We start from the raw sequence: 22,348 nt of genomic DNA, 5'->3' as shown, positions 1-22,348 counted from the left end.
AGTGTCTTTTTAAAACGTAGTTTTGTTTCCCTCCCGTCAGAAACTCGTCACTAGAGGACGAAGGACACAAGTTCAATTCCCAGCACCTCCAGCTGAGGTGAGCTGCATGAGCACCTGTCTGTCTCTGTCTCTGTCTCTGTCTCTGTCTCTGTCTGTCTCTCTCTGTCTCTGTCTCTGCCTCTGTCTCTGTCTCTGTCTGTCTCTGTCTCTGCCTCTGTCTCTGTCTGTCTCTGCCTCTGTCTCTGTCTCTCTCTGTCTCTGTCTGTCTCTCTCTGTCTCTGTCTCTGTCTCTGTCTCTGTCTCTGTCTCTGCCTCTGTCTCTGTCTCTGTCTCTGTCTCTGTCTGTCTCTGCCTCTGTCTCTGTCTCTGTCTCTGTCTCTGTCTCTGCCTCTGTCTGTCTCTGCCTCTGTCTCTGTCTCTGCCTCTGTCTCTGTCTCTGTCTGTCTCTGTCTGTCTCTGCCTCTGTCTCTGTCTCTCTCTGTCTCTGTCTGTCTCTCTCTGTCTCTGTCTCTGTCTCTGTCTCTGCCTCTGTCTCTGTCTCTGTCTCTGTCTGTCTCTGCCTCTGTCTCTGCCTCTGTCTGTCTCTGTCTCTGTCTGTCTCTGTCTCTGTCTCTGTCTCTGCCTCTGTCTGTCTCTGCCTCTGTCTCTGTCTCTGCCTCTGTCTCTGTCTCTGTCTGCCTCTGTCTGCCTCTGTCTCTGTCTCTGTCTATCTCTGTCTGTCTCTGTCTCTGTCTCTGTCTCTGTCTCTGTCTCTGTCTCTGTCTCTGTCTCTGTCTCTGCATGCTCTCGGCTCCTTGAGTCTCCGTGTCTCCTGTTGGAGTTTCTGCATGTCGACTTCAGGAAATTCTTCTATCAGCAAAAACACAGAAACTCTATTTTCTCTTTCTATGAGAGTCGATGAGGTTTGTAGGATTTGAGTCATTTAATGAGAAGTGAGGTTTTTTAACTGACCTTCACTTCCCTGCAGTGAGGAAACTCCTCAGACTTAGAACAGGATGTGATGAGAGGTGGAGGAAAACATCAAACATGACTACGTCAGGAAGCAGACGACGTAGGGTTCAACTCAGAACCTTGCCTCACAAATATCACTTTCTCATCTGTGGTAACATTGGTAACATTGGTAACATTGGTAGCATTGGTGACATTGGGGACATTGGTGAGATTTGGTAACATTGGTAACATTGGTAACATTGGTGATATTTGTGATATTAGTAACATTGGTAACATTGGTGATATTGGTGATATTAGTAACATTGGCAACATTAGTGATATTGGTAACATTGGTGATATTGGTGATATTAGTAACATTGGTGATTTTGGTAACATTGGTAACATTGGTGATATTAGTAACATTGGTAACATTGGTGATATTGGTAACATTGGTGATTTTGGTAACATTAGTAACATTGGTGATATTGGTAACATTGGTAGCATTGGTGACATTGGGGACATTGGTGAGATTTGATAACATTGGTAACATTGGTAACATTGGTGATATTGGTAACATTGGTAACATTGGTGATATTGGTAACATTGGTAATATTGGTGATATTGGTAACATTGGTAACATTGGTGATATTGGTGATATTTGTGATATTAGTAACATTGGTAACATTGGTGATATTGGTGATATTAGTAACATTGGCAACATTAGTGATATTGGTAATATTGGTAACATCGGTAACATTGGTGATATTGGTAACATTGGTAACATTGGTGATATTGGTAACATTGGTGATATTGGTGATATTAGTAACATTGGTGATTTTGGTAACATTGGTAACATTGGTGATATTAGTAACATTGGTAACATTGGTGATATTGGTAACATTGGTGATATTGGTAACATTGGTAGCATTGGTAACATTGGTAACATTGGTAACATTAATAACATTGGTGATATTGGTGATATTAGTAACATTTGTGATTTTGGTAACATTGGTGATATTGGTAACATTAGTAACATTGGTGATATTGGTAACATTGGTAGCATTGGTAACATTGGTAACATTGGTAACATTGGTGATATTGGTAACATTAGTAACATTGGTGATATTGGTAACATTAGTAACATTGGTGATATTGGTAACATTGGTAGCATTGGTAACATTGGTAACATTGGTAACATTGGTGATATTGGTAACATTGGTACCATTAATAACATTGGTAACATTGGTAACATTGGTAACATTAATAACATTGGTATCATTGGTAACATTAATAACATTGGTAACATTAATAACATTGGTAACATTGGTAACATTGGTAACATTGGTAACATTAATAACATTGGTAACATTGGTAACATTAATAACATTGGTAACATTGGTAACATTGGTAACATTAATAACATTGGTAACATTGGTAACATTGGTAACATTGGTAACATTAATAACATTGGTAACATTGGTAACATTAATAACATTGGTAACATTAATAACATTGGTAACATTGGTAACATTGACTCATTGTTGCTAAAACAATTCTTGTGTTTTGACTGAAAAAGTTTCCATCAGTTTTTTCGTTGTTCATTCAGTCTATATTTCCCTCCTGCCATGAGTCTTTGTCCTTCGATTGTGTTGTTCTTCACGGCTGTGTCTGATCATCCCTCTGTGCCCCCCGCCTGCAGCCCCCCCCCCCCCCCCATGGTGTCTGGACACTAACGTCTTTGCTCTTGTGTCCTACTGTAGGCCTCCTGAGCCCGTTTACAGCACGGTGAACAAACTGTGTGACAAGGTTTCCCCCCCCCGACACTGTTCCCCTGTGGAGTGCACCACCAGCCCCCTGCCCTCCGCCCCCCTCCCTCACTGTCCCTTAGGCCTGTTCCCCGACTCCGACTTCACCAGGTACCCCCCCCCCCCCGCCACCTCCTCTGTGAGGCTTGTCTGTCGCCTCGTCCTGCCAAGATTCAGGAGGAACCAAACAAACAAACAAGCCAACAAACAAACAAACAAACAAACCACAGTTCAGTCTCATGTTCACATTAACATGGAGGGAGAAAAGCTCCGTTAGACCTTTGAAAAGTCCACTTTGTTCTGCAAAAAGGAAAAGATCAAAGACACTTTGAATGTTTACTTGAAGCACTCGGTCATGTGACATCAAATCCACAGTATTAAAAACAGTTAATAGACAAATCCACACAGATTCACCTTCTGATGGTTCGCGAGTCTAAAAGCAGTCCAGCAGGGTCGATTCTGGACCGTGGACTTACCAAGACCACTGGAAGTCACCTTGCCGTTAGCTTTTAGCATTAGCCACACAGCCACACTGGGTGAGGGTTTGTGAACACATGAAGAACCTCGTTCATCCTGATATCTCACCTGTTTTTTTGTTTTTGTTCCATTAGAATATTTCATGTTCCATTTGACCATTATTAAGATTATGTGATGAGTGCACACTGACACGTTATCCATCACGGTGCAGTGCCTCCCGCCCGCCATCGGGGGCGCTGCAGCACAGTCATGTGACCCGTTTGTCCTCCAAAACACTTTTAGATCTGACGAAGTAACGTTTGATTTATTCAACGGGATTCCAGTTTTCCAAAGAAAAACCTATTTTATCACGTGTGTGTGTGTGTGTGTGTGTGTGTGTGTGTGTGTGTGTGTGTGTGTGTGTGTGTGTGTGTGTGTGTGTGTGTGCGTGTGCGTGTGCGTGTGCGTGTGAGACGGAGAGAGAGAGAGAGAGAGCGAGCGAATCGGGGGCAGTGATAAGTGGAGCACCGTCCCCCGGTGGATCAGAGCAGCAGAGTTGGAGCTGCTGGGCTGCAGGACTCGGTGGTGAAGATGCTGCGACCCTCCGACTCCCCCGAGCTCATGTTCTACCTCAACTGTCTGTACAGGGAACCGCGCAGGGTGGTTCTGCACAAAGGCTCCACGGGCCTGGGCTTCAACATCGTGGGCGGCGAGGACGGCGAGGGCATCTTCGTCTCCTTCATCCTCGCCGGCGGGCCGGCCGACCTGAGCGGCGAGCTGCGGCGGGGAGACCAGATCCTGTCGGTGAGCCGCTGCCTCCTGGTTTCCTCCGGCTGCTGGTCCGTTTTATGGTTCTGCTGGCCGCGGTTCCCCGCCGGGTCCAGACGCTGGCAGCCGGCACTGTCGGGCTTCATTCATGTGTTCATCAGCAAAGCAGGGCGACGGAGAACCGACAAGAACCATTTATTGTCACTGGTTCACTAGTCACTAGTCACTAGTCACTAGTCACTGGTCACTGGTCACTGGTTGCGTTGCCATGGAAATGAGCAGAATACAGTTCAGGACTTACGACCGTCTTCCTCCATCAAATGTGCTTTTTAGATGTTTTTCTTAATTTTGAGATCTTTGCTGATGCTGGTCTGATACTGATAATAACTAGCAGTGACTGACAGTAAGTAATTCTGTTAACCAGTGTGTATTAGCCAGTGTGTGTTAACCAGTGTTCATACAGCGGATGGTAATAGTTCCCTCCCACAGCGATGCTCCAGATTTCACAGTGAAGGTCAGAGTTTGATGAGACTCATCAGACCTGAGACTGAGGCCCCGTCTCCATGGCAACGCAGCTTCTGTCACCACGGTTTCTGACCAGTCGTCCCCGCGGTGCTCTAGCAGCCGGAACGTTTCTTGTTTCAACGGCTTCCAGAGTGGAGAGATTAGAAAATGTCGCCATCGGCTTTGACATGTGGACGGGCGAGACACGCATTAGCTAAATACGATGATGTCATGGCCCCGCCTCTCGACTTATAACCCCGCCTCCCTCTCCATGACGTCACTAAACAACATGGCGGACGAGCTGGTCCAGGTGAAGCTGCTGATGCTCGTTGCTTTAACGAGGCCACATGTTGGATTTCTCCAATATGAGGATTTTTCATGTTCCGATTCTTCTTCTTTATTTTTAGTGTATTTCTGTGACAGTGTTACAGCGTTACAGTGTTACAGTGTTACTGCGTTACAGTGTTACAGCATTACTGCGTTATAGTGTTACTGCGTTATAGTATTACAGCACCACAGCATTACGGCGTTACAGTGTTACAGCGTTACAGTGTTACAGCATTACAGTGTTACAGCGTTACAGTGCTACTGCGTTACAGTGTTACAGCGTTACAGTGTTACAGCATTACAGTGTTACAGCGTTACAGTGCTACTGCGTTACAGTGTTACAGCACCACAGCGTTACAGCATTACAGCGTTACAGTGTTACAGCGTTACAGTGTTACAGCATTACAGTGTTACAGCGTTACAGTGCTACTGCGTTACAGTACCACAGCGTTACAGCATTACAGCGTTACAGTGTTACAGCGTTACAGTGTTGCAGCGTTACAGCGTTACAGTGTTACAGCGTTATAGTGTTACAGCGTTACAGTGTTACAGCGTTACTGCGTTACAGTGTTACTGCGTTACAGTGTTACTGCGTTATAGTGTTACAGCACCACAGCATTACGGCGTTACAGTGTTATAGCCTTACAGCATTACAGTGTTACAGCGTTACAGTGTTACAGTGTTATAGCGTTACAGTGTTACAGTGTTACAGCACCACAGCATTACAGCGTTACAGCATTACAGCGTTACAGCGTTACAGTGTTGCAGCGTTACTGCGTTACAGTGTTACTGCATTATAGTGTTACAGCACCACAGCATTACGGCGTTACAGTGTTATAGCCTTACAGCATTACAGTGTTACAGCATTACACTGTTACAGTGTTATAGCGTTACAGTGTTACAGTGTTACAGCGCTACAGCGTTACAGTGTTACTGCGTTACAGTGTTACAGCACCACAGCATTACAGCGTTACAGCGTTACAGCATTACAGCATTACAGCGTTACAGTGTTACAGCGTTACAGTGTTGCAGCGTTACAGTGTTACAGCATTACAGTGTTATAGCCTTACAGCACTACAGTGTTACAGCGTTACAGCATTACAGCGTTACAGTGTTACAGCGTTACAGCATTACAGTGTTACAGTGTTACAGCGCCACCCACAGGCTGGTTAAGCTCTACATTGTTTTCTGTTTCTGGTCCCCCTGGACCAGAGTCATCAGTCTGTTGTATTCCCTTCAGTTAGGGTTAGGGTTAGGTTAGGTTAGGTTAGGTTAGAGCTAAGGTTAGGTTAGGTTAGGTTAGAGCTAGGGTTAGGTTAGGTTCAGGTTAGGGTTCGGTTAGGGCTAGGGTTAGGTTCGGTTAGGTTAGGTTAGGCTTGGGTTAGACTAGGTTAGGTTAGGTTAGTGCTATCCTCACCCTCACCCTGATGTTTATTTCCAGTTTCCACATATCGTCCTAGGGTTAGGGCTAGGGTTAGGTTAGGTTAGGTTAGGCTGGGGCTAGGGTTAGATTAGGTTAGGTTCAGGTTAGGTTAGGTTAGGTTAGTGCTATCGTCACCCTCACCCTGGTGTTTATTTCCAGTTTCCACTCTTCGTCCTTCAGGAAATGGTTTTGTGTGGTAGGGTTAGGTTAGGTTAGGTTAGGTTAGTGCTAGGGTTAGGTTAGGTTAGGTTAGTGCTAGGGTTAGGTTAGGTTAGGTTAGGTTAGGTTCGTGCTAGGGTTAGGTTTGGTTAGGTTAGGTTAGGTTAGTGCTAGGGTTAGGTTAGGTTAGGTTTGGTTAGTGCTAGGGTTAGATTAGGTTAGGTTAGTGCTAGGGTTAGGTTAGGTTCAGGTTAGGTTAGGTTAGGTTAGTGCTAGGGTTAGGTTAGGTTAGGTTAGGTTCGTGCTAGGGTTAGGTTAGGTTAGGTTTGGTTAGTGCTAGGGTTAGATTAGGTTAGGTTAGTGCTAGGGTTAGGTTAGGTTCAGGTTAGGTTAGGTTAGGTTAGTGCTAGGGTTAGGTTAGGTTAGGTTAGGTTCGTGCTAGGGTTAGGTTTGGTTAGGTTAGGTTAGGTTAGTGCTAGGGTTAGGTTAGGTTAGGTTAGTGCTAGGGTTAGGTTAGGTTAGGTTAGGTTCGTGCTAGGGTTAGGTTTGGTTAGGTTAGGTTAGGTTAGTGCTAGGGTTAGGTTAGGTTAGGTTTGGTTAGTGCTAGGGTTAGATTAGGTTAGGTTAGTGCTAGGGTTAGGTTAGGTTCAGGTTAGGTTAGGTTAGGTTAGTGCTAGGGTTAGATTAGGTTAGGTTAGTGCTAGGGTTAGGTTAGGTTAGGTTCAGATTAGGTTAGGTTAGGTTAGTGCTAGGGTTAGATTAGGTTAGGTTAGTGCTAGGGTTAGGTTAGGTTCAGGTTAGGTTAGGTTAGGTTAGTGCTAGGGTTCGATTAGGTTAGGTTAGTGCTAGGGTTAGGTTAGGTTAGGTTAGTGCTAGGGTTAGGTTAGGTTAGGTTCAGATTAGGTTAGGTTAGGTTAGTGCTAGGGTTAGATTAGGCTAGGTTAGTGCTAGGGTTAGGTTAGGGTAGGTTAGTGCTAGGGTTAGGTTAGGTTCAGGTTAGGTTAGGTTAGGTTAGTGCTAGGGTTCGATTAGGTTAGGTTTAGTGCTAGGGTTAGGTTAGGTTAGGTTCAGATTAGGTTAGGTTAGGTTAGTGCTAGGGTTAGATTTAGGTTAGGTTAATGCTAGGGTTAGGTTAGGTTCAGGTTAGGTTAGGTTAGGTTAGTGCTAGGGTTCGATTAGGTTAGGTTAGTGCTAGGGTTAGGTTAGGTTAGGTTAGTGCTAGGGTTAGGTTAGGTTAGGTTCAGATTAGGTTAGGTTAGGTTAGTGCTAGGGTTAGATTAGGCTAGGTTAGTGCTAGGGTTAGGTTAGGGTAGGTTAGTGCTAGGGTTAGGTTAGGTTAGGTTAGGTTTGTGCTAGGGTTAGATTAGGTTAGGTTAGTGCTAGGGTTAGGTTAGGGTTAGGTTAGGTTAGGTTCAGGTTAAGTTAGGTTAGGTTAGTGCTCTCCTCACCCTCACCCTGGTGTTTATTTCCAGTTCCCCCTCCTCGCCCTTCAGGAAATGGTTTTGTGTGGCAGGTGAACGGCGTGGGATCTGGGCGGAGCCTCACATGAACAAGCAGCAGCGGCTCTGAAAGGAGCCGGTCAGCTGGTGACCATCGTGCTCAGTACCGGCCTGAAGGTGAGGCAACCGTCACCCCGACCTGCACTTCCTGTTTAGACTGAAGTCCTTCGTCCTCTGAAACGTTGCTTTGTGCAGCTTTCAGCAACTTTCTCACTCGTTTCACCAACGTCATCGCTGCTCTCAGGTCTCAGTGGCCTGCTGCTTGCTGATGAGGAATGAGACCCCCAGTGGCTGTATGAGGAACTGCAGTTTGGTCTTCCTTGTTTTTATGCTTTGCTCTGCCACATTCTGGACGTTGTGGCTGTGTAGACCTCGTCCCTTCTGCCTGAGGGGCAGCAGGTGGTGTCCGGGTGGTGTTGTCGCCTCCACCCCTCCTTCAGGAGAGAAACAACCTCAATAACCTCATTATTGAAACGGGTGAAGGGTTCGGGTTAGGGTCAATGCAGCCAATGGGGGACGGCACCTGAAGGCCATGAGGTCCTGAAGGCCCTGAGGTCCTGAAGGCCCTGAGGTTCTGAAGGCCCTGAGGTTCTGAAGGCCCTGAGGTTCTGAAGGCCATGAGGTTCTGAAGGCCATGAGGTTCTGAAGGCCATGAGATCCTGAAGGCCCTGAGGTCCTGAAGGCCATGAGGTCCTGAAGGCCATGAGATCCTGAAGGCCCTGAGGTTCTGAAGGCCCTGAGGTTCTGAAGGCCGCTGGAGGTTCTGAAGGCCACGAGGTTCTGAAGGCCCTGAGGTTCTGAAGGGCCCTGAGGTCCTGAAGGCCACGAGGTTCTGAAGGCCATGAGGTCCTGAAGGCCACGATGTTCTGAAGGCCCTGAGGTTCTGAAGGCCCTGAGGTCCTGAAGGCCACGAGGTTCTGAAGGCCATGAGGTCCTGAAGGCCCTGAGGTTCCGTCCCCCAAATAGACATCCGGCCCGCCTCAATGACCAGGTTGTCAACAGAACCAAACAGACCGGGACCTTGTAGCCTTGTAGACCTTGAGAACCTTCCAGACGAGGACTAACTGCTTGTCTCTTCTCGCCATCAGAACTTGCTCTGTGTTCTCCTCGCCGGGCCGCCGGGCGCCACACCAGGTTAGGACGCTACCAGCTTTAGCTTCATTCACCCAGATGCAGCTGAGCCCAATGCCCCCCTGACCCCCACCGCTCTGACCTCTGACCCCTTCTTTCTGTGGCCCCTCACACACTGACCCCCCACACCCAACCCTAACTTAACCCTAACCCCAACCCTATCCCTAACTTAACCCTAACCCTATCCCAACCCTAACCCTAACTTAACCCTAACCCTATCCAACCCTAACCCTAACTTAACCCTAACCCTATCCCAACCCTACCCTAACTTAACCCTAACCCTATCCCAACCCTAACCCTAACTTAACCCTAACCCTATCCCAACCCTAACCCTAACTTAACCCTAACCCTATCCCAACCCTAACCCTAACTTAACCCTAACCCTATCCCAACCCTAACCCTAACTTAACCCTAACCCAAACCCAACCCTAACTTAACCCTAACCCTATCCCAACCCTATCCCTAACTTAACCCTAACCCTATCCCAACCCTAACCCTAACTTAACCCTAACCCTATCCCAACCCCAACCCTAACCCAACTCTAACTTAACCCTAACCCTATCCCCAACCCTAACCCTAACTTAACCCTAACCCTATCCCAACCCTAACCCTAACTTAACCCTAACCCCAACCCTAACCCCAACCCAACTCTAACCCTAACCCAACTCTAACCCTAACTTAACCCTAGCCCCCTGCAACAATGAGCCATGACAGTGGTTTGTCACCTGCATGCAGCGGTTAGCAGCAGCTGCAGCAGATGTTTGGAGGATTCCAGAATGTTCCTCACTTGGTCAGTCAGTCTTCTTCTGCAGTTTAAACTGGTTCTGATACCATGAAGACTTTCCAGCACTGCAGGTTGAACATCTGAACGTTGCTGGTTTTTGTATGAACATGGAGCTACAGGAGCTCCAGCAGCTCCAGCAGCTCCGTCAGCTCCAGCAGCTCCTGTAGCTCCAGCAGCTCCAGCAGCTCCATCAGCTCCGTCAGCTCCGTCAGCTCCAGCAGCTCCAGCAGCTCCGTCAGCTCCAGCAGCTGCATCAGTCTCCACCAGCCTCCATCTTCCTCCCTTTTCCTCCATCAGCCTCCATTATCTTCCTCCATATCCCTCCATCTTCCTCCACCAGCCTCCATCTTCCTCCATCTTCCTCCATCAGCCTCCATCAGCCTCCACACTTTGACCACATTGGCATAAAAAGGTTCCAGACGGCTCCGTTGAGGTCGGAGGTCACGAGTTCTTCACTCACTGACGTAATGCGACATAGAGCAGAGTTTCGGAGGTGGTGTTAAGGTGGTGTTAAGGTGGTGTCAAGGTGGTTTTAAGGTGGTGTTAAGGTGGTGTTACCTTCCAGGTAAAACACATAAAACAGCAGTTTTCATGCTAAATGTTTGGGAGTCTGGCTGCAGCTGGTCCTGCTGGACCATGTGGACAAACTTGGGTTTGATTGAAAGTGTTCCTGCTGGAGAGACGTGGGCGGAGCTGGGAGAGACGTGGGCGGAGCTGGGAGAGATGGGGGCGGAGTCTGAGGGTTGATGTCAGGAGGTGAATCCTGAGGTGAAAGAGGAGGTGAACTTCTCCTCTTTCACTTTTCTGAGCAAAGAAAGACGGAATGTTTCCTCCCAGTTCTGACTGAAGCTCCTCCTCCTCCTCCTCCGCCTCTTCCTCCTCCTCCTCTGCATTTCACTGGTTTCTGCCCTTTTCTGTTTTTGTTCATTAATTTTGAGTTCCTCATGAGGGGGACCTCCGCTTGTTCCTCCTCCTCTTCCTGCTCCTCCTCCTCCTCCTCCTCCTCCTCCTCCTCCTCTCCTCCTCCCTCCTCTCCCTCCTCCTCCCTCTCCCTCCTCCTCCCCCCCCTCCTCCTCTTCCTCCTCCTCCTCCTCCCTCTCCCCCTCCTCCTCCTCCTCTTCCCCCTCCTCCTCCTCCCCTCTCCCCTCCTCCTCCTCCTCCTCCTCCTCCTGATCTCCTCCTCTCCTCTTACAGAATACGGGCGTTTTGAAGCAAAGATCCACGACCTGCGTGAGCAGATGATGAACCACAGCATGAGCTCCGGCTCCGGGTCTCTGAGGACCAATCAGAAGAGGTCGCTGTACGTCAGGTGGGTCTGAGGGGGAGGGGCTACCCACAGCGAGGGAACCCTAACCCTTCCTGTAACGTTCTGCTCATGGTGAATGGTCCCTGGTTGTGGAGGTTCACCTCCTGCAGCCCGGGGACTAACCGTTTTAACTAACTATTACTAACTACCACACACACACACACCCCGCCATGTCCTCTGAGCAGGGCACTGTTCGACTACGACAAGGCGAGGGACAGCGGCCTGCCCAGCCAGGGCCTCAGCTTCCGGTTCGGAGACGTCCTGCACGTGGTCAACGCCTCCGACGACGAGTGGTGGCAGGCCCGCCGCGCCACGCCGCACGGCGACAGCGAGGAGATGGGCGTCATCCCCAGCAAGAGGAGGTGAGTGTGTGTGTGTGTGTGTGTGTGTGTGTGTGTGTGTGTGTTGCCACGAGCAACCAAAGAAGGTGGACGTTGGTTGAGATTCAAAAAGAAGAGAAAACTTGAAATGTCCCCCGGGGACATGTTGCAGTAGAGACCAGTGTGATGTAGAGGACATGTTGACGTAGAGGACATGTTGACTTAGAGGACATGTTGATGTAGAGGACATGTTGACGTAGAGGACATGCTCTGGTCCACAGTGGACATGTTGATGTAGAGGACATGTTGATGTAGAGGACATGTTGACGTAGAGGACATGTTGACTTAGAGGACATGTTGATGTAGAGGACATGTTGACGTAGAGGACATGCTCTGGTCCACAGTGGACATGTTGATGTAGAGGACATGTTGATGTAGAGGACATGTTGACGTAGAGGACATGTTGACTTAGAGGACATGTTGATGTAGAGGACATGTTGACGTAGAGGACATGCTCTGGTCCACAGTGGACATGTTGATGTAGAGGACATGTCGATGTAGAGGACATGTTGACGTAGAGGACATGTTGACGTAGAGAACATGTTGACTTAGAGGACATGTTGATGTAGAGGACATGTTGACGTAGAGGACATGCTCTGGTCCACAGTGGACATGTTGACGTAGAGGACATGTTGACGTAGAGGACATGCTCTGGTCCACAGTGGACATGTTGATGTAGAGGACATGTTGATGTAGAGGACATGTTGACGCAGAGGACATGCTCTGGTCCACAGTGGACATGTTGATGTAGAGGACATGTTGATGTAGAGGACATGTTGACGCAGAGGACATGCTCTGGTCCACAGTGGACATGTTGATGTAGAGGACATGTTGATGTAGAGGACATGTTGACATAGAGGACATGCTCTGGTCCACAGTGGACATGTTGATGTAGAGGACATGTTGATGTAGAGGACATGTTGACGTAGAGGACATGCTCTGGTCCACAGGGTGGACAGGAAGGAACGGGCTCACCTGAAGACCGTCAAGTTCAACGCCAAGCCGGGATCCCTGGATTCCAGAGGGGTGAGTGTCCTCCGTGTCCCTCGCTGTCTTTCTCCAGGTGGTCAGGAGGGACAGTAACTGTAACTGTAACTGTAACTGTGTCACTGCCTGCATCGTCCACGTGGACGACGTGTTCAGAGGGACACACCTCGTCCTCTGAGGTCCACGTCCTCACATCCAGTCTGGAGCCTCCAGTACCTTCTGTCACCATGGCAGGAGGAGGAGGAGCCTCCTTCAGTCTCCACCGTGGCAGGAGGAGGAGGAGCCTCTTTCTGTCACCGTGGCAGGAGAGGAGGAGCCTCCTTCAGTCACCATGGCAGGAGGAGGAGGAGCCTCCTTCAGTCGCCACCGTGGCAGGAGGAGGAGGAGCCTCCTTCAGTCGCCACCGTGGCAGGAGGAGGAGGAGTCTCCTTCTGTCACCATGGCAGGAGGAGGAGGAGCCTCTTTCTGTCACCGTGGCAGGAGGAGGAGGAGTCTCTTTCTGTCACCATGGCAGGAGGAGGAGGAGCCTCCTTCAGTCGCCACCGTGGCAGGAGGAGGAGGAGTCTCCTTCTGTCACCATGGCAGGAGGAGGAGGAGCCTCCTTCAGTCGCCACCGTGGCAGGAGGAGGAGGAGCCTCCTTCAGTCGCCACCGTGGCAGGAGGAGGAGGAGTCTCCTTCTGTCACCATGGCAGGAGGAGGAGGAGCCTCTTTCTGTCACCATGGCAGGAGGAGGAGGAGCCTCCTTCAGTCGCCACCGTGGCAGGAGGAGGAGGAGCCTCCTTCAGTCGCCACCGTGGCAGGAGGAGGAGGAGCCCCCTTCTGTCACCACCGTGGCAGGAGGAGGAGGAGCCTCTTTCTGTCACCGTGGCAGGAGGAGGAGGAGCCTCTTTCTGTCACCGTGGCAGGAGGAGGAGGAGCCTCCTTCAGTCACCGTGGCAGGAGGAGGAGGAGCCTCCTTCTGTCACCATGGCAGGAGGAGGAGGAGCCTCCTTCAGTCGCCACCGTGGCAGGAGGAGGAGGAGCCTCCTTCAGTCGCCACCGTGGCAGGAGGAGGAGGAGTCTCCTTCTGTCACCATGGCAGGAGGAGGAGTCTCCTTCTTTCACCATGGCAGGAGGAGGAGGAGCCTCCTTCAGTCACCATGGCAGGAGGAGGAGGAGCCTCCTTCAGTCACCGTGGCAGGAGGAGGAGGAGCCTCCTTCTGTCACCATGGCAGGAGGAGGAGTCTCCTTCTTTCACCATGGCAGGAGGAGGAGTCTCCTTCTTTCACCATGGCAGGAGGAGGAGGAGCCTCCTTCAGTCGCCACCGTGGCAGGAGGAGGAGGAGGAGGAGGAGGAGGAGGAGGAGGAGGAGCCTCCTGTCCTCATGAACTATTAGTGCTGAACACCAGACCTTCTGTCAGCAGCCATGAAACATGCAGGAGCCATCTGCTGGACACACACACACACACACACACACACACACACACACACACACACACACACACACACACACACACACACACACACACACACACAGAGACCAAGACTGACGAGTTGAATTATGAGTTTATCAATACAAATGTGATTATTGACACTATTTCAAATTTCTGTTATTTCACATGAATGAAATCACTAAACTTTATATTTAATAAACTTGACCTGCAGCTTCACAATATCAACAAGGAAGGAAATCTTTCAAAGTAAAGCTCACAGTTTGAAGAGGTCATGTGACCCTGGAGGTTTTAAAGGTTATTTAGTTTAACATGTTTTTCTTCATTGAGACGTCCAGAAGTGCAGCAGCAGGTTCCTTAAAGAGACAGACACATAATGTGTGAACTTTCTCACCGTCCATCATTGTGGAACCAAGACGGCCCAGTGTAGAACCAGAAGAACGGCGGTGGAGAACCGAGGTTCCTCGTTGTGTCTGCATGATGTGACGAATGTCCCCGTCTGCCTCGTTCTGCCTTCACAGTCGCTCAGTGACAAACGTAGAAAGAATTTCATCTTCACACGAAAGTTCCCGTTCTACAAGAACAAAGACGGCGAGCAGGACGGCAGCGATTCAGACCGTGAGTACGCTCCGACGCCTTCCTCCGTGTAGGGTCAGGGTAGAGTAGGGCTGGTCTCAGGACTGGTCTCAGGACTGGTCTGGTCTCAGGACTGGTCTGGTCTCAGGACTGGTCTGGTCTGGTCAGGACTTGTCCACAGTCTCCAGCAGGACCAAACAAAACTCCCCATTGTACTGGTGGTGGGGTTGATGGTGGGTCTGGTGGTTCTGGTGGTTCTGGTGGTTCTGGTTCCGGTCTGGTGGTTCTGGTGGGTCTGGTGGGTCTGGTGGGTCTGGTACAGGTCTTCCCCCCTGCAGGGATCCAGGTCTGTGTCTGGACTGGTCTGCTGTGTTTGGCGCCGCCTGCTGGCTGCTGAGGGAACTGTGGGGGCCTATTGCTCACTTTGTGGCTCTCTCTCTCTCTCTCTCTCTCGCTCTCCCTCTCTCTCTCTCCCTCTCTCTCTCTCTCTCTCCCTCTCTCTCTCTCTCTCTCTCTCTCTCTGTCTCTCTCCCCTCTCTCTCTCTCTCTCTCTCCTTTTCTCTCTCCCGCTCTCTCTCTCTCCATCTCTCTCTCTCTCCATCTCCATCTCTCCCTCTCTCTCTCTCACTCCCCCCTCTCTCCCTCTCTCTCTCTCTCCCTCTCTCTCTCTCTCGCTCTCTCTCTCTCTCTCTCTCTCTCTATGACTCTCCACCAGGAAATCCAAACAATAGGGGATGATGGTTATGGGACAAAGTCATTCAGTAAGTTGGTCCCGCAAACCCCCGACTGGGGCCTCTGCATGTGTTGCATGTGTTGCATGTGTTGCATGTGTTGCATGTCACAGGTGTTGGATTTCGCAGGTGTTGCAGGTGTTGCATGTCGCAGGTTTTGCATGTCGCAGGTTTTGCATGTCGCAGGTGTTGCATGTCGCAGGTGTTGGATTTCGCAGGTGTTGCAGGTGTTGGATGTTGCAAATGTTGCATGTTGCAGGTGTTGGATGTGTTGGATGATGATATGTTGGATGATGATGTGTTGGATGATGATATGTTGGACGATGATGTGTTGGATGATGATATGTTGGACGATGATGTGTTGGACGATGATGTGTTGGACGATGATGTGTTGGATGATGATATGTTGGACGATGATGTGTTGGATGATGATATGTTGGATGATGATGTGTTGGATGATGATGTGTTGGATGATGATATGTTGGACGATGATGTGTTGGACGATGATGTGTTGGACGATGATGTGTTGGATGATGATGTGTTGGATGATGATGTGTTGGACGATGATGTGTTGGACGATGATGTGTTGGATGATGATGTGTTGGATGATGATATGTTGGATGATGATATGTTGGATGATGATGTGTTGGATGATGATGTGTTGGACGATGATGTGTTGGACGATGATGTGTTGGATGATGATGTGTTGGACGATGATGTGTTGGACGATGATGTGTTGGACGATGATGTGTTGGATGATGATATGTTGGATGATGATATGTTGGATGATGATGTGTTGGATGATGATGTGTTGGATGATGATATGTTGGATGATGATGTGTTGGATGATGATGTGTTGGACGATGATGTGTTGGATGATGATGTGTTGGATGATGATGTGTTGGACGATGATGTGTTGGACGATGATGTGTTGGACGATGATGTGTTGGATGATGATGTGTTGGATGATGATGTGTTGGACGATGATGTGTTGGACGATGATGTGTTGGACGATGATGTGTTGGATGATGATATGTTGGATGATGATGTGTTGGACGATGATGTGTTGGATGATGATATGTTGGATGATGATATGTTGGATGATGATGTGTTGGACGATGATGTGTTGGACGATGATATGTTGGATGATGATGTGTTGGACGATGATATGTTGGATGATGATATGTTGGATGATGATATGTTGGATGATGATATGTTGGACGATGATATGTTGGATGATGATGTGTTGGACGATGATGTGTTGGATGATGATGTGTTGGACGATGATATGTTGGATGATGATGTGTTGGACGATGATATGTTGGATGATGATGTGTTGGATGATGATATGTTGGATGATGATGTGTTGGATGATGATATGTTGGATGATGATATGTTGGATGATGATGTGTTGGATGATGATGTGTTGGACGATGATGTGTTGGACGATGATGTGTTGGATGTTTACATCCTGATCAGTAAATAAAGGCACTAAAATAAAATCCTCGGTCTCAATGAAACGTTTGGATTCCTGGTCAGGTGGTTGGAAGAGCCACGGTCACATGACCAGCTGACGTCAGGTCGTCGTACCATCAGGAGTCACTCTGAAGTTTCCATGAATAGAATGAGAATGAGAAGGTTGAGATGAACTGATCAGTTATTAGATCAACTGGAATTATTGATTAACTTTGGTGTTTTTCCTTCAGGGAGTCAAGAAGACGTGGTTCTGTCCTATGAGCCTGTCCTGCAGCAGGAGAGTGAGTGTCTCTCTCTCTCTCTCTCTCTCTCTCTCTCTCTCTCTCTCTCCTCTCCCTCTCTCTAATGAGTGATGATGTCATTCCAGTCAGTTACTCTCGACCAATCATCATCCTCGGCCCGATGAAGGACCGGATCAATGACGATCTGATCTCAGACTTTCCTCACAAGTTTGGTTCTTGTGTCCCTCGTGAGTCTTTCTGCTTTTCACTACATTTCCCATGATGCACCTCACTTTGCTCCCGACCACAGGAAGTGTTGATGTGTTGACCAGAGGTCAGGTTCAGAGTTTAATCAATAATAATGACAGCCGGCATCAGTCTTGCTTTGCTCAGAGATAAACGTCATGTGACCCACTTGCTGCTCCACATCCAGATGTTTTCACCAACATCTGTCTTTTTCACATCGGCTTTTACCGTCAATCAGCTGCAGACGTCAGTAATAATGACGCCGTTCATTTAGATTGATTCCACATCAGACATTTCAAGCTTTTGGTTTTTCATTCGTTTTCATCCCAGAAGCAAAACGTCCCACAATTACTGGACTTTTACAACAAACTCTTATTTCCTTACTTTAAAATTCAAAAAGCTTTTTTTCACATTTTCAGTTTGAGTGTCGACCTGCCAGCAGGTCTCCTGTCTGTTTCAAAGTAAAAGCCCTGTTTCAAAGTAAAAGCCCCGTTAAGTTTACTGCTGGTTTGTGTTTGCATCTCATTTTATCACCTCTCATGACTCCTCATCACCTCTCATGACTCCTCATCTCCTCTCATGACTCCTCATCACCTCTCATGACTCCTCATCTCCTCTCATGACTCCTCCCATGACTCCTCATCTCCTCTCATGACTCCTCATCACCTCTCATGACTCCTCATCTCCTCTCATGACTCCTCATCACCTCTCATGACTCCTCATCACCTCTCATGACTCCTCTCATGACTCCTCATCTCCTCTCATGACTCCTCATCACCTCTCATGACTCCTCATCTCCTCTCATGACTCCTCCCATGACTCCTCATCTCCTCCCATGACTCCTCATCTCCTCCCATGACTCCTCATCACCTCTCATGACTCCTCATCTCCTCTCATGACTCCTCCCATGACTCCTCATCTCCTCCCATGACTCCTCGTCACCTCCCATGACTCCTCGTCACCTCTCATGACTCCTCACCACCTCTCATGACTCCTCATCACCTCTCATGCCTCCTCTCATGCCTCCTCATCACCTCTCATGCCTCCTCACCTCCTCTCATGCCTCCTCATCACCTCTCATCCCCAGCTGTTTGATGTTGCATGTTTTAATGCCCTGGTGTGTTTTGACCTTTGACCTCATGAAGCTGCTCACAGTTCAGGTCAAGCAGGTAAGACGAGTCTTTCTGTCCTCTGGACGTTCTTCCATCGTCTCATTCTGCTTTTCTACATTCATAGTTTGTTAGACAAAGCTTAGTAGTGTAGTTTAGTTTAGTTTAGTAGTGTAGTTTAGTTTAGTTTAGTAGTGTAGTTTAGTTTAGTTTAGTAGTGTAGTTTAGTTTAGTTTAGTAGTGTAGTTTAGTTTAGTTTAGTAGTGTAGTTTAGTAGTGTAGTTTAGTTTAGTAGTGTAGTTTAGTAGTGTAGTTTAGTTTAGTTTAGTAGTGTAGTTTAGTAGTGTAGTTTAGTTTAGTAGTGTAGTTTAGTAGTGTAGTTTAGTTTAGTAGTGTAGTTTAGTAGTGTAGTTTAGTTTAGTAGTGTAGTTTAGTAGTGTAGTTTAGTTTAGTAGTGTAGTTTAGTAGTGTAGTTTAGTAGTGTAGTTTAGTTTAGTAGTGTAGTTTAGTAGTGTAGTTTAGTTTAGTAGTGTAGTTTAGTAGTGTAGTTTAGTTTAGTAGTGTAGATTTTTACTGTGATTCCAGTAGTTAAACGTTTCTGCATCCAACCTTCATAGGAACAAAAGATGTGTGACGATAAACCTTTCAAACTAAAAGACCAAGTGAGTTTGGTGACATTTATTAACACATGAAGGTTTGGTGACGTTTATGAACACGTGAAGGTTTGGTAACGTGTTAATAAATGATATTTATTAACAGACGGTTAAAATGAACGCAGGTTCCTTTTAACACTAAAGTGATTTATTTCACCTTCAGTCACAGTCCAGCCTGAACCTGTTCATGAGTCTGAGTGAGTGAGTCTGAGTGAGTCTGAATGAGTCAGAGTCTGAGTGAGTCTGCGTCTGAGTGAATCAGAGTCTGAGTGAGTCTGAGTCTGAGTGAGTCTGAATGAGTCAGAGTCTGAGTGTGTCAGAGTCTGAGTGAGTCTTTGTCTGAGTGAGTCTGAGTCAGAGCCTGAGTGAGCCAGAGCCTGAGTGAGCCAGAGTCTGAGTGAGTCAGAATCTGAGTGAGTGAGTCAGAGTGAGTGTGAGTCAGAGTGAGTCAGAGTCAGAGTGAGTCAGAGTGAGTCAGAGCCTGAGTGAGTCAGAATCTGAGTGAGTGAGTCAGAGTGAGTGTGAGTCAGAGTGAGTGTGAGTCAGAGTGAGTCAGAGTCTGAGTGAGTCAGAGCCTGAGTGAGTCAGAGTCTGAGTGAGTGAGTCAGAGTGAGTGTGAGTCAGAGTGAGTGCGAGTCAGAGTGAGTCCCCTGGCGGCGCCCCTCAGTGTTGACCCTGGCGTTGCAGACACCACCCGGTCCCGGCGGGACTACGAGCTGGACGGACAGGACTACCACTTCGTGGCGTCCAGGGAGCAGATGGAGACGGACATCCAGGAGCACAAGTTCATCGAGGCGGGGCAGTACAACGACAACCTGTACGGCACCAGCGTCCAGTCCGTCAGACACGTGGCCGAGAGGGTGAGGACCGCCGGGGGCGCCGGTTGCCATGGAGACGCTCCACTTTGTGTGCAGCGCTCGCCTCCGGAGTGAAGAATCAGACGTGTAGAGAATCTGCGTCTCTTTACGGTTCCGACGCCACATTGCTGAATTTCAGAGGAACATGAGACTTTCTCTCATATTTCTCATCACAGCGTCAACAAAACCATGATTGAAGCTTTTTTTTGTTGCTTTAATGTCAATTGGGGCTCGATTGAGGTATTTGATTTGTTATGTAAAGATTTGGGGGTTAGAAAGCTCAGAAAACGAGTCCACATGTCTTTGAACCAAACTTTAAACGAGTCGGTCTGGAAGTTTGTGCTTCAGGTATTTTCTTCTGGAAGTAATCGTGAAACACGCCTGCTAAATATAGAAACATCTTTTATCTAAAAAAAGAAAACTCTGGATTACTTTTATTGACAAAGTCTCAAGTCTTCTTCGTGGTTTTATTGTGAAGGGTCCCGAAGAATGACTTCCTGTGTTCTGTGCCTCTCAGGGGAAGCACTGCATCCTGGACGTTTCTGGAAACGCCATCAAGCGACTGCAAGTAGCACAACTTCACCCCATCGCCATCTTCATCAAACCCAAGTCCGTCGACTCGCTCATGTGAGTTTGTTTCACTGAGTCGTTTGTTTCACTGAGTCGTTTCTCTGATTCACTTTGAAATGAGGAAAGTGGTTGAATACGAGATGCTGCATCATAAAAACTATTATGTTCAGTCACAATATCTTTATTTAGCTTCAGCTGAGAAATTCTGACCTCTGAGTGAGTCTGAGTGAGTCTGAATGTGAATGAGTCAGAATGAGTCTTAGTCTGAATTAGTCTGAGTCTGAATGAGTCTGAGTCTGAGTGAGTCTTAGTCTGAGTGAGTCTGAGTCTGAGTGAGTGTGAGTCTGAGTGAGTCTGAGTGAATCTGAGTCTGAGTGAGTCTTAGTCTGAGTGAGTCTGAATGAGTCTGAGTGAGTGTGAGTCTGACTGAGTCTTAGTCTGAGTGAGTCTGAATAAGTCTGAGTGAATCTGAGTCTGAGTGAGTCTTAGTCTGAGTGAGTCTGAGTGAGTCTGAATGTGAATGAGTCAGAATGAGTCTTAGTCTGAATTAGTCTGAGTCTGAATGAGTCTGAGTCTGAGTGAGTCTTAGTCTGAGTGAGTCTGAGTCTGAGTGAGTGTGAGTCTGAGTGAGTCTGAGTGAATCTGAGTCTGAGTGAGTCTTAGTCTGAGTGAGTCTGAATGAGTCTGAGTGAGTGTGAGTCTGACTGAGTCTTAGTCTGAGTGAGTCTGAATAAGTCTGAGTGAATCTGAGTCTGAGTGAGTCTTAGTCTGAGTGAGTCTTAGTCTGAGTGAGTCTGAATGAGTCTGAGTGAGTGTGAGTCTGACTGAGTCTTAGTCTGAGTGAGTCTGAATAAGTCTGAGTGAGTCTGAGTCTGGGTGAGTCTGGAAGTGGCGAAACCGACTGATGGACGGACTTATTTAACTGGTTTATTAAAGCTTATATGAACAACTGTGTGTGTGTGTGTGTGTGTGTGTGTGTGTGTGTGTGTGTGTGTGTGTGTGTGTGTGTGTGTGTGTGTGTGTGTGTGTGTGTGTGTGTGTGTGTGTGTGTGTGTGTGTGTGTGTGTGTGTGTGTGTGCAGGGACATGAACAAGCGTCTCACCGAGGACCAGGCCAGGAAGACGTTGGACCGAGCCTTGAAGCTGGAGCAGGAGTTTGGAGAATTCTTCACAGGTACGCTCGTCGTCCACTGGGGACGATTGTCTCGTGCACCCTGTCCCCGTCCCGCTTCGTCGTGGACAGGGCTTGGTGACGAGTGGGACACGTCCTCCACTGAGGGACCAGAACCAGTTTCAGGATGTTTCTATTTGTTTCGGCTCTACGTTGACCCTGGTGTCTCTGCTCCGCTCTGCAGCGCTGGTCCAAGGGGACACCCTGGAGGACATTTATAGCCACTGCAAGCAGGTGATCGAGGAACATTCAGGACCGTTGATCTGGATCCCGTCCAAGGAGAAACTCTGAGAACTCGTCCAGGAGTCGTTTTCTAACGTTTTGGCTTTTGTTTGTTTTTCACTCAACATGAATGTAAACAACAAGTCAACACTTCGTTTTGTTTTGGGGTTTTTTTCATTGAAGCAAAAAGTAAAAGTCCCGACGGAGACGTGAGTCCATGAGGCTGGATTCACCCTCTCATTCACTCTCATTCACCCTCTCTTCACCCTCTCATTCACCCTCTCATTCACTCTCTCTTCACCCTCTCATTCACTCTCATTCACCCTCTCTCCACCCTCTCATTCACCCTCTCATTCACTCTCTCTTCACCCTCTCATGCACCCTCTCATTCACTCTCATTCACCCTCTCTCCACCCTCTCATTCACCCTCTCATTCACTCTCATTCACCCTCTCTTCACCCTCTCATTCACCCTCTCTTCACCTTCTCATTCACCCTCTCATTCACTCTCTCTTCACCCTCTCATGCACCCTCTCATTCACTCTCATTCACCCTCTCTCCACCCTCTCATTCACCCTCTCATTCACTCTCATTCACCCTCTCTCCACCCTCTCATTCACCCTCTCA

General features: G+C 48.1%; 1 protein-coding gene across 1 annotated transcript in view; it reads left to right on the top strand.

Annotated features, from left to right (window-relative positions):
• The window catches only part of dlg2 (discs, large homolog 2), a gene marked incomplete at its 3' end in the record, with an annotated part of 47,043 nt that extends 25,252 nt beyond the window's left edge, over window positions 1-21,791 (top strand). The window contains 16 exon segments of the mRNA XM_080508705.1: window positions 41-97; window positions 2,691-2,846; window positions 3,839-3,995; window positions 7,886-7,897; window positions 7,899-7,965; window positions 7,968-7,988; window positions 10,981-11,095; window positions 11,278-11,454; window positions 12,423-12,498; window positions 14,413-14,509; window positions 16,905-16,955; window positions 17,042-17,143; window positions 19,591-19,763; window positions 20,278-20,387; window positions 21,412-21,503; window positions 21,685-21,791. Of these exon segments, the coding sequence (XP_080364831.1) occupies window positions 41-97; window positions 2,691-2,846; window positions 3,839-3,995; window positions 7,886-7,897; window positions 7,899-7,965; window positions 7,968-7,988; window positions 10,981-11,095; window positions 11,278-11,454; window positions 12,423-12,498; window positions 14,413-14,509; window positions 16,905-16,955; window positions 17,042-17,143; window positions 19,591-19,763; window positions 20,278-20,387; window positions 21,412-21,503; window positions 21,685-21,791 (1,570 nt within the window).
• Between the last annotated feature and the right edge of the window lie 557 nt (window positions 21,792-22,348).

This window comes from Blennius ocellaris, assembly GCF_963422515.1.
Source record: "Blennius ocellaris genome assembly, chromosome: 14".
Classification (NCBI taxonomy): Eukaryota; Metazoa; Chordata; class Actinopteri; order Blenniiformes; family Blenniidae; genus Blennius; species Blennius ocellaris.
This window is presented reverse-complemented; position numbering and strand designations above follow the sequence as displayed.